Here is a 12108-nt window from a genome sequence, read left to right on the forward strand (position 1 = left end):
GTCACATGCCAGTACTGTACAAGGGGGTGGTATGTGTGTGTACACAAACCTCTGGTTCGGCAGCAGTCCTGTCCCTCAGAGCTTCCAGTCCAGTTGAGGTGCTCTGACTTAAGCATTGTGCAAGAAAGCCAAGGCATCGTGCAAGAAAGCCAAGGGCAAAGCTGCAAAGCATCAAAAGAAGTAGAGAGGGAGGAAGAGGTCAGGGGAAAGGGTGAACCTTATATAAAAATTCAGATTTCAATGTCTATAAATAAAGTTTTATTGGAACAAAGCCACACCCATTCATTCACATGTTTATGGCTCCTTCCTTGTTACAGTGACAGAGTCAGGTAGTTATGACAGGTATTTTATGGCCCACAAGGCCGAACATAGTCACTGTCTGACCATTTAGGGAGAAAGTTGGCTGATGTCTGGGCTAGAAGGTGTTAGATATTAGGGCTTGTGAGGGAAGAGGGAAAAAACAAAGGTCTGTTGAGTACTTGTCTGGACTGGGTGCAAGGTAAAGTGCCAAACCTATCCTCCTTGGAAAAGAAGTATTTCTTCTATATGCCATATGATCCTTGCCCTCCTTCCTCCCTTTCTGCTACCAAGGTGTGAGGTGGAAGTGAGGAAGGGCAGAGGGGCGGAGCCTGGGCACAGTCTTAAGGTTGACCTAGAGAGGAGTCTACACCTTTGGGAATGGCATCAGGGCCTGTTGGCAGGGTCCAAACCATTCTTTGGGATGTGGCCCAGCTGCCAACTGAGTCCCAGCTCAGCTGAGGGGTCCCCACTATACCCTGAGGACTAAAGGCTGGAGTGCCAAGATGGGAGGGTCGGGGTAACCAGGGTTCTGCTGGTCAGGGTGGGAAGGTGGATGTGGAGCTTGTGACTGCCCCTCCTCTGGCTCATGCTGCTCCTGGTGGCTCAGCAGCTCCGGGCTGGGTTGGCCTAGTGGCCGCCTGCTGAGGGCTAGTTTACATCAACAGTTGCTGACCCTTGGGCTCCTTCCCTTCAGAACGCCTTTAACAGCTCCAATACAGAGGATGTGGCCAGGGATGTTGGAGGGAATTGCCCCGAAGGCTTTGGGGGAGGCTGTAGAATGACCACCACTGGCCAGTAGGCACCAGTGTGGTCCACTGTGTGCCAGTGTCCTCACCACTGGGAGTTTTGAGATCCAGCCGAACATCTGTGGACCACTCTCTGCTGGTGTGCCTTCGATCCTCCAACAGCCCCTCTGCCTCAAGCACCAGGATTGTCCACATTTTGGAGATGTGGAGACTGACGCTCACAAATGGAGTGATTTACTGGTGAGTCAGTGGTGGGTGCAGCTATCAGCCCAGACTAAACCTGGGTGCTCATCAGCTTCCCACGGTAGTTTTGGGAATATGCAGGAGAGCACTGGTAGGTACGTATCTCTATAATTTTTCAGTTACTGTTTATAAGCATTTTCTGTATGCAGGTATGGTATACACTTTTTTTTAAGGCTTTATTTATTTATTTGAGAGAGAGAGAGGGAGCACGAGCAGTGGGGAGAGGCAGAGGGATAGGGAGACTTCACACTGAGCAGGGAGCCCAACGTAGGGCTTGATCCCTGGATTTTGGGATTGTGGCCCGAGCTGGAGGCAGATGCTTAACCAGGTGCCCCTGCTATACACTTTTAAAAACTAAGTTTAAAAAGTGAGTTGATTAAATAAAAAGGCTTCTCACTTACAGGCAGCTTATTTGAGTGCCAAAGTTGTGGGGTGGTGTGTAAATGAGTGTGGTGAAGGCTATCCCTGCTAGTGTCTTGGAACGCCCTGCGCCCAGCATGTCCCTGGCACAAAGTGGGTGGCATGGGGGTACATGGTGACTATTGAGTAATGGAGTCCGAGGGATCCTCCCTCTGAGGTGGGAGCGGGGAGCCAACACACAGCTGTAGTGCAGTGCAAATGACAGCTGGCTCCAAGTGTTCTTCCTCCACTCAGTCATGTTTTGTGTGTGTGTGTGTGTGAGAGAGAGAGAAATGTTTTAATTTCAGATTGATTGAATACTGCAGAGAATAAGAGAACAAATACTCATGTGCCCAACACAGTGTCAGCCTTGCCAAATTTGCTTCTGATTTTACCTCTCTCTACAGCTATTGCCTTTCCTCCCTCCTCAGAAGCAAAACCACTTGTGTTGGTGTTGGCGTTTGTTTGAATCTCCACTCAGATTCTTAATTTTTTTTTTTACTTCCTTGTATAGTTAACCCTAGAAACTAACAGCATCATTTTCTTTGTCTTTAAACTTTATATTAGGTTTCTTATGTGTCACCATTAACCTTTTCTTAAAAATTTATTTATTTTTAAGTGATCTCTATATCCAGTATGGGGCTTGAGCTTACAACCCCGAGATCAAGAGTAGCATGCTCTAGACTGAAGCAGCCAGGCGTCCTTACCATTGTACCTTTTTTGCTTAATATTATGAAGATTTCTCTATGTTGGTGTGTGTCTCTAGAGTGCTCATTTTAAGTGCTGTGTGCAGTTAGAATGACACTCATTCTAAGTCAAATGAAAGATTTAATGTATCTCTTTTGCTAGTGCTGGATATATAGGCTGTTGACAATTTTTCCCCTTAATGAGTGATGCCACAGTGAGCAATTTTTGTCTGTTTCCTAACATACATCAAGTGCTTCTTGAGGATATGCCTGACTGAAGGGTTTGTACATCCTTAATGAAACCTTTTTTTGTTTTTTTGCCAGACTTCTCCAAAATGGTTATATCAATATAATCTATCAGCAGTGCCCCAGAGTACCCATTCTCTATATTGTAATCAACACTTGATATTATCAGACTATAATTTTTGCCCCTCTGATGGATGTAAGATGGTATCTTACCCTTACTTTGCATTATCCTGCATACTTGTAGAGATCAGCATTTTTTCACGTGCGGATCATTTTCTCTTTCCATCGGGTGATCATTATGGCCCAGTTTTCCAGGTCAGTCCCCACTTATACAGACTGTGTAATTATTAATAGCACACTTGGCATTTTCTTTTTTTAAGATTTTATTTATTTATTTGAGGGAGAGAGCATACGAGTTGGGTGCGGAACAGAGGGAGAGAGGGACAAGCAGGCTCTGTGCTGAGCATGAGCCTGATGCAGGACTTGATCTCACGACTCTGGGATCATGACCTTAGCTGAAACCAAGAGTCGTATGCTCAATCGACTGAGGCATTCAGGCACCCCACCCCTGCCATTTTCAAAAATGTCTCAATATAAATTTTAACATCATTTTCCTATATAACGTAAGGAGCCCAGTTTTTCCTTTGTGTATTTGTGTCTACGTAAAAAAATCCTTTTCTACCCCACAGTCGTGAAAGAGTCTCCTATTTTCTTTAGAAATACTAAGTTTTTGCTTTTATTTTATGGTTTTCTTTCCCCTAGAATTATTATATATGGTGTGAGGTAGGGAAGTATTTTTTCCATCTTTGATAACCAGTTATCACACACATGCTCTGAAAGTCTGTGTTTTCTCTCATGGTCATAGATCAAGTTTCCAAGTATCTAAAAGTCTTTTTCTGGGTACTTTGTTCTTTTCTTTTAGTCTATTTGTTTGCATGCTGAAAATGACATGGTTTTAGGTGCTATAACCTTATGTCTTCAGAGTATTCTAAATGGAGTAGGATTATGTGTTTCAGGGAGACGAGTTTATCATGGGAAAACAAGTATCAGGCCTTATGCCACAGTGTGGTTACGTGTTCATCAGACTTCGAAGGTGCATCTTGGTTCTGGGAACTGAGGTTAGAGGGGATTAGGGATTTGAGCCTTGAGGGAAGGAGAGGGCTTAAATATGTGGGAGAGGCTCATAAAATAAGATAAATATAGACATTCAGGAGGAAATATAATAGAGGAACTCCTTAAATGTTAGAACCAGAAGGGACTTTTGAGGCTATTGGAGACTGTATGGAGTAGTTTGGCTAAGTGATCAGTCTTTGGAGCCTCACAGACCCAGGTTTGATCTTCACCAAGATTCTTAACCTCTCTGGATCATAATTTTAATTTCTTCATCTATAAAATGGGGGTAATAATGAGTTTTCCTCATAGGACTCCTGAGAGGACTAAATCAGATAGTGTACATAACGGGCTTGGCAATGTCCTGGCATATAGCTGTACAGAAACTAAATGATAGTTACTTATTACCCTATTTGCTTGATTCTAGGGCCAACTTCTTCTTTTGCCACATTTTACAATTCTGAAATTAGAACAGGCTTTACTGTTATTTCCTGTAGTACTTGTTTTTCTTCCCAGATCACTGTTTAGAATTTGGGAAGCAGAATATTTTTTATAGGATTTTTTTTTAAAGGTTGTATTTATTTATTTGAGAGAGAGAGTGAGAGAGCGTGTGTGCATGAGTGGGGGTGGGATAGAGGGAGAAGGAGAAGCAGAATACCTGCTGAGCAGGGTTCCTGATGTGGGGCTTGATCCCAGGACCCTGGGATCATGACCTGAGCCAAAGGCAGACAGTTAGCCAACTAAGCCACCCAGACACCCTGGGAGATAGCATATTTTACAGATCAGGAAACGGAGCTAACATGCCACATCCAGGATTGCCCATCAAGTTGATTTGGTCTTCCTAGGAATCATCTGTATTGCTAATCCTAGAGAGAAGAAAGAAAGAGAAAAACCCATCTTAACTTGGGTTGGGGATGGTTTATATGCCATGAGACACTGTAGGTAAATTTTAGTCAGTGTGCAAGGTGGAATCTGATGCCTTCCAGAAGAGGGAAGTTTGAGTATCATTTAGAACTACAGATGTCCTCTGTCCAGCAAATAGCACCCACCAGGTGGGATGTGGTAGGTTCTGGAAACAGATTTAGGTTCTGCTCCTGGCTCTGCCGCTTCTTAGTTGTGCATGCTTGCCCAAGTCAGGTAACCTCTCCGACCCTACCTCCTCTTCTCAGCGGGGCTCAGGATCCTCAGCTGCCCCTGTCACAAACTGTTGACTTGCGCTGAGCTTCAGGTGAGTTAATACCCGAGCAGGACTTTGCCATTAGGTAAGCACCCAATGAATGGAAGCTGCTAGTTCTTGTTTCCCAGAGGTACGCCTCCCCCCTCCTACCACCTTGCCCCAGTTTTGCTTGGGATTGCTCGTTCATTCATCCCCTCCCCTATAGAAATCCTGCACACTCCTCAAAGTCCGTCTTAAATGTTATCTCCTGATTCAGACCTTTTTTCACCCTCCCCCCCTTCCCCATTCTCTGTGAGTGTTGCCCAACTTTGGATCTTTGTTGTCTCTTCTGGAGGTGTTTCAAATTCTGCCTTATATAAGAGCTTCTCCTGTGTGGTATGGTATGCCCCAGACTGCCTACCTTTGAGGGCAAGAGTGTGTCTTAGTTTTGCAAACCCTATAATTGTAGCAGAGAACAGCAGTATAAAGAATAGGAAGGCACATTTAAGCACTTGCTGAGTACCTACTGTGCGTTACACACTGCAGTGGTGAGCAAAGGAGACACACATTGTGCCTTCACAGAGCCCACTTTCCGTGGCTCCCACCCACGTCCCAAAATGATGCTGATGAAACAGAGAGGTGCCCCGTGCCCTGGGTCGGTTCCACTTTTGTGACCTTTTGTGACCTTGCTCCTCAGTGTGTGTTACCATGAACCATGGCCTTCTGATGGCACTGCACTGTGTGTGAGATCTGGGCTTGGGGAGGACGGCCTGGCCCCGGTGTTGGCATCGAGGCAGGCGTGTGAGGGAGGGGCTCCAGAATGGGTGTGCATGGGAGGAAGGGACAGGGACTGGAGATGGGAGAGGTGGTGGGGAAGCACATGAGTCAGGTCTCTGCAGCAGGTGGAGGAGGCCGTAGCCCCAGGCCTAGGGACCCGCTAGCGTGGATTCCAATCTCTGTGTTCAGCCTGGGATGGGGCAGGCGGGGCCTCCGGTGTGCATGAGCTGGGGCTGCCCTGCAGAGCCCAGGGTCGGTATTAATTGAGCCCTGGGGCGCCTGTAAACCTGTGGTGATGACCACTTGGGCCTCAGGCCTCATGCCAGAGCTGGCTACGTTTTTTTCTTTGGAGAAGGTGGAGGACACTGGAAAAACCAGTTAGGGTGTGTGAGGTTCCATTTTATGTTGCTGTTAATGGAGTGTTGGCTCAGGAGCCCGGAAATGTATGTAAAAATCTGGCTTTTTCAGAAAGCTAGATGTGTTGGTTAGGTCAGCAAGACCCTTCTATGAGTCGCATCTCCTGAACTGGCAAGTGGGCAGGACAAGAGTTTGGGGTTTGTGCCTCCTCCCTCTGATGGGAAGGGCCCCCAGCACATCGTCCTGAGGGGGATGGGGGCTTGGTGCATCGCTGTGTCTGCTGGTCCTGTCCCAGGGGCTGGTTGAAGCTGAGAAGGGCGCTTGCCGAGTGGGTGTTTCTCTGCGTGGTCAGCCTCATCTCCAGGCCTGGAGGGAGCCATGGGGACGAGCTCTGTGACACAGCCCTATGTCCATTGTGCTCATCTCCAAGTCCCTAGGATTCATGTGGCATTTCGTAGTAGTTGTTGGTAGATATTTGGAATGAGTGATTTAATTGCATGTTCTTTGGTTCTATTATTCATTGCAAGGAGTAGTATATTAGCTTCCTGTGGTTGCTTTAACAAATTACTACAAACATGTTGGCTTAACATGAAACACCACAAGTTTATTTTCCCATAGTTCCTGAGGCTAGAAGTCAGAAATCTGGTAGGGCCGTGGTCCTTTTTGGAGCTTGAGGAGAGAATCCATTCTCTGTATCTTCCAGCTTCTGGGTGCTCCAGGTGTCCCTTGGCTTGTGTTCCTCCAATCTCTGCTGGTCACGTTACCTCCTCTTCTCTCTGTCTTCTCTGTGTGTCTCTTACAAGGACACTTGTCATTAGATTTAGGGACCTCCAGATAATCCAGGAATATCTCCTTATCTCAGTATCCTTAATTTAATTGCATCTGCAAAGACTGTTTTTCCAAATACAAGGTAACATTCATAGGTTCTGGAGATGAGGATCTGGATATATCTTCTCTGGGAGGGAGCAGCATTCTACCTGCCACAGGGGGTCTTAGTATTTTTTTTAATGGCTGTTTTAGCTATTTTAAAACTGCTTGCCACTGGGTTTGTGCTGTTCCTAATTTGTTGTTGGCATTTAAGTTTCATTCATATATATGTGTGTGTCTATACATATACATATAAATACACGTGTGTGTATATATGTGTATATATATATATAGAGAGAGAGAGAGAGGGAGATTTTAGTATAGGTAGATTTCCCTTTTGCCCAATTTTAGTTTCAGAAAATCCTTCTCTATTGAGTGTCTGGTATGATTCATGTTCACATAAAACCTTAAGAAAGTTGACTTTAGTCCAGTGATAACTTGTTTTGCTGTTTGCTGTGAGTTGAGTAAAACCTCAAAACCGAGGGAGATCTATGTGAGACTTTTAGTTGAATTGCATTGAACCATGGTCAGGCTCCTGGTTCATTCGTTTGTCCCTCCCTCCCTCCCTCCCTCCCTCCCTTCCTTCCTTCCTTCCTTTTCTTTTTTTTTTTTTTTTTTAAGATTTTATTTATTTATTCATGAGAGAGAAAGAGAGGCAGAGACATAGAGGGAGAAGCAGGCTCCCTGCGAGGAGCCCAATGCAGGACTTGATTTCCGGACCTCAGGATCACAACCCATGCCAAAGGTAGATGCTCAACCACTGAGCCACCCAGGCATCCCTAGGCTCCTGGTTTCAATGATGTATCATACTTGCCTCAGATGCCACCACTGGCGACACTGGGGGACAAGTATCCAGGACCCCTTTGTACTATTTTTGTTACTTCTCGTGAGTCCATCCTTACCTAAAAATTAAAAAAAAATTTCCAGCAGCCAATCAGATTTACCAATACCACCACTAAATCATTTTCTCTTAATTTGTAAAACATCCTTTATTAAGTTGTGAAATGTGTACGGGCGTTTTAGAGCTGTGGTTAACACTTAATTTGGGAAAAACTGACATCGTTCAGTAAGTGGTCTTCCTGTCTAGGAACATGGCGTATCCTATTTATTCAGACTGTATTTTATTTCCTCATAAAACATGTAGTTTCATCCAGGTTGTTCATGGTTGTAATTCATAGATTCGGGTTCTCCCTGTTACTAAGGATGAGTCTTTTCTCCATGCGTATTCTTTGACTAGCTTGTGCTGGTTATATGTCACCAAATAGAATCCCCACACCCCTTAAATACATGAAATTCTTTTAAGTTGGGAAAATGCTTTTCATTCTGCAATTAGAGACAATGTTTAACAGGCTTTTACTCGTTCCTTTAACCTGCTCTTGGGAAGGGTATGGTCAGTTATTTACTGTAACATGGATCTGAGTGGGTGGCTGTGTTCTCCATCCAAGTGACCCGGGGAGGGGGGGGGGGGGGCAGGGGCAGCCTTTATAAGAAAACATGAAGTTCTGTTCTTAACATTAACTCCATTTTGTTGAATTCTCTTTCTTTGAAAACTGTAGAGATGCTGTGTTTTGGGGGACACATGGTATGCTACCTAGGGTGTCTTAGGCGCAACCAGGCTTGGGGGACAAATGGGGGTGTGCAGTCCAGAGAGCCATCTGAGTTGGCCATGGACTGACTGCTCTGTCCCCTGGGGCCGTGAGGCTTGGGTGGTCACTCAGGAGGTCAAGAAGGCCTCCCTCTGGGTGAACTCCAGGTTTGAAACCCATCAGAAATGGAAAATGTACTGTTAACCCCCTTCTAGGCCAATCTTATGAAATCCGACTGCTGGAGAATCGGAAGTTGGGAGACTTTCAAGATCTGAACACAAAATATGTCAAGGCAAGGCTGTGGGGCCGCCCTCCCTCCCCAGGAGGTCTTGGGGGTCTGAGGGGTCTGGGCTTGCTGGTGGTGGGGGTCAGGAGTGCCTGGACAGTTAGGGGAGAGCCCTGGAGTGGGAGGGGTTCCTGGTCCCTGGAGCATGTTGTCCAGGCGGTTGAGGGCAAGCTGGCAGTGCTAAGAGCTGGAGGGGCGTGGGCTGATGGAGTGGGCTCTGGGCTGGATGAACTCAGGGGTGAGCCTGGCTTTGGCACTTACTGAATCTTCCTGAGATTTCACTTGGCTCATTGGCACAAAAAGATATATAGGTTAGCTGTGTATGTAAAGCACTTAGTAATTCTGGAAAAGGGGGATAGTCCTCATTCTCGCTGTCCTATGATTGGGGTTCTGAGGGGGGAGAAGCATGCAGAGCTTGAGAGCTGGGAAGGAAGGCTCTGGCAGGAGAGGTCTTAGTCTTGAAAGGTGGGAGATTTGCCCCGGTGGGAAGTTCTCTTGGGTCCTTGTCAGCCCCACACTTAGTCTCCTACTGGCTTCTCCTCCCTAGAGCATCATCCGGGTGGTTTTCCACGACCGCCGACTGCAGTACACAGAGCACCAGCAGCTGGAGGGATGGCGGTGGAGCCGGCCCGGGGACCGAATCCTGGACATTGGTGAGTCTGCTGGGCCACGTGAGGTCCAAGGCACTCCAAGTTCATTGGGAACCCCAAGAACATTGGGGTTCTTCTTGGATGCTGTCGGATGCATGCCTAGCTAGGACACTTTAGTGTGTACCCTTGCCTTAGGTAAAACACTGTGCGAGCTGGCACCAGGCCTGCCCTTAGGGATTTCTAACTCAGAGCTCTGCCATCAGGGATTGCAGGGAAAGCATTGCAGAAGGCCCTGCCCTAAAGGATTCTGATCTGTGACGAAGGGAAGCATGGGCATCACGGCGATGGGCAACAGAAATTGAGTTTTGAGGTCTTAGGCGCTGATCCATAGTCTTTTACCTGTAACTCTGGGAGCCAGGTGTGTCTTGGAATTTAGAAGTTTTAGAATGGCAACAGGGTGTGTCGTTCCCTAGCTCCAGGTAATGCCTCTGGCAGGCCATCCAGTACACTAATATTTCTGCAGCAGGGTAAAATGTCCGTTCACCGAAAATGGGACAAAGAACTCCGAATAGCTTTGTGGCAGTTCACGTTGGGCTTTCTGCCAAATGAGTTATGCAAAACTTAGTTTTCAGAACTTTCGGCATTTCAAATTGTGGTTAAGGAATTTGGACCTGTAATGAGAGTCCTTCCCTAAGCCTCTGGGAGTGGCTGACAATTGCACTTTTGTGTATGTGTATGTGTGTGCAGATATTCCACTGTCTGTTGGTATCTTGGACCCCAGGGCCAGCCCGACACAGCTGAATGCAGTCGAATTTTTGTGGGACCCTTCAAAGAGAGCCTCTGCATTCATTCAGGTAAGTGGGAGGGAGGGTGTTCTCGGGGGAAGCCAGAGTTTTGGGGCCTGCATGCATGTCGTTCCTCAAAACAGTCCACCTGCAGGGCCCCAACGGGCTCCTGTTCTATGTTGCGGGGATGTACGTTGAGGGGAGGAGGCTACAGGAGTGTGGCTCAGTCGTGGAGCTAGTTGGTCCCCAGAGCTAGGAAAGGACGTGGCATGTTGTAGAATACTGTGTGGGTTTTGCTTAACAATATGTAGGCTTGCACAAAATAAGTATGCCCTCGCGTATATAATAGGTAATAAATTTTTTTTCCATGATAGTTTCTATGATTAAATTAATTGTTTCATGATCAAGCACCTGGCATGGGTCCAGGAGCCTGGCGGGGCCGCCGTGCTTCTGGGCTGACACGCACTCTCTCGTTCTCTCTCTGTGTCCCTTTCTGAACCTCTTAGTTTTTTCACTTGTCTTATAAATCAGATAATGAACATAAAGTCATTATTGCAGTGCCTGGTCCATAGTAATTGCTCAGTAAAAGTTAGTGATTTTTTTTTAACATGATTATAATATTCTTACTGTACTTTAAAGTTATTATAATACTACTGTATTAACACAATAATATATATTATTGGAGTATTTATAGTATTCTGATAATAAATATGTTACCCAGTGCCTTTTTCTGTAGCACGTGCTTACTTAGAAACATAGAAATGGCTCCAACTTTCTGCTCCTGCTCCTGGCCTGGCCCGAGTAACTCGGACACGCACCAGGCGGGGATCCCTGCTGTGCAGTCTGTGGGATCTGCCAGGGGAGAGGAGGGAGTGAGGGTCCGTGGGCCTGAGCGATGGCGAGGACGTAGCTGGTCAGGCAGGGCCTCTGAGGTTGAGGGACAAAGGGGAGAGGGCTTACCCTTTATAATAGGGGAGGGTGGAGGGGACAGAGAGGCCATCACCCTGGTGGAGTGTGCGTGGGGAGTGGGGAGGCCAAGGCAGCTGTGGACCTGATGGTGCGGGATGGAAACCTCCATTTGGCGAGGGACCCTTGGGGAGTCCAGGGCCTGTCCCCACTCCTCTCCTTGGCTCCGGCCCACATTTCCCCTTCCAGGTGCACTGCATCAGCACGGAGTTCACCCCCAGGAAGCACGGGGGTGAGAAGGGAGTGCCTTTCCGAGTGCAGATCGATACATTTAAGCAGAATGAGAATGGGGAGTACACAGAACACTTGCACTCGGCCAGCTGCCAGATCAAGGTGTTTAAGGTAGGACGTCCTTGCCACGTTCCACCTGTGGCCGCCGAACCCACGGGTCCCTGCCTGTGCTGGACGGTGACAGCAGTGCATTGACCTTTGGGATTCCTGCTGGAGGCCCGGCAGGGAGCTGGGTGTCCTGTTGGCCTGGGGCTTCTACCTGGACCCCTGAGGAGCATGAGCCACGCGCCCTGGCGTGACGGGCCTGCCCGCTTCGGGTGTCCTTTGGTGTGGGGCACCTTCTGTCCTCCGTCATCACAGATGGCTGTGCCCAGCTCTGCCTTGTAAGACTGTCTGGATTTGCACGTTTTCAGGTTTTCCTTATCTTCCCTAGCACTTGTAGTTGGCCACAGATTCTGTAGTTGCCGGTTTGATTCTCCTTAAAAATCAAGTCAGGACACCCCGTCCCGTGCAGGAGGCCTGGCCACAGACGTTCCCATGGAGGGCCCAAGGCCCTATCTCCCTCTGCAGTAACCTCCTGTTGGAGAAAGAAACATGTTTGGAGGAACCGCCTCTCTTTTCCTTCCTTGCCCACCCCCTGCCTATTAACTACTTTCCTCTGTCTGGACCCATACCTCTGAAAGATATTGGTGGCCAATGATGCAACTCAGGGTCCTGCATGGCCTGCGGAGTTGCAGGGTCGCAGCAGAGCCTGTGGCATCCACTAGGGTGAGGGAG

General features: G+C 47.4%; 1 protein-coding gene across 1 annotated transcript in view; it reads left to right on the forward strand.

Moving 5' to 3' along the window:
- TFCP2L1 (transcription factor CP2 like 1) overlaps positions 1-12108 on the forward strand; it is a 60440-nt gene that overhangs the window by 22762 nt on the left and 25570 nt on the right. The window contains exons 4-7 of the mRNA XM_072757538.1: positions 8689-8765; positions 9307-9412; positions 10097-10203; positions 11290-11442. Coding sequence (XP_072613639.1) covers positions 8689-8765; positions 9307-9412; positions 10097-10203; positions 11290-11442 — 443 coding nt within the window. The remainder of the gene's footprint in view (positions 1-8688; positions 8766-9306; positions 9413-10096; positions 10204-11289; positions 11443-12108) is intronic.

This window comes from Vulpes vulpes, chromosome 5 (assembly GCF_048418805.1).
Source record: "Vulpes vulpes isolate BD-2025 chromosome 5, VulVul3, whole genome shotgun sequence".
NCBI classification, from domain to species: Eukaryota; Metazoa; Chordata; class Mammalia; order Carnivora; family Canidae; genus Vulpes; species Vulpes vulpes.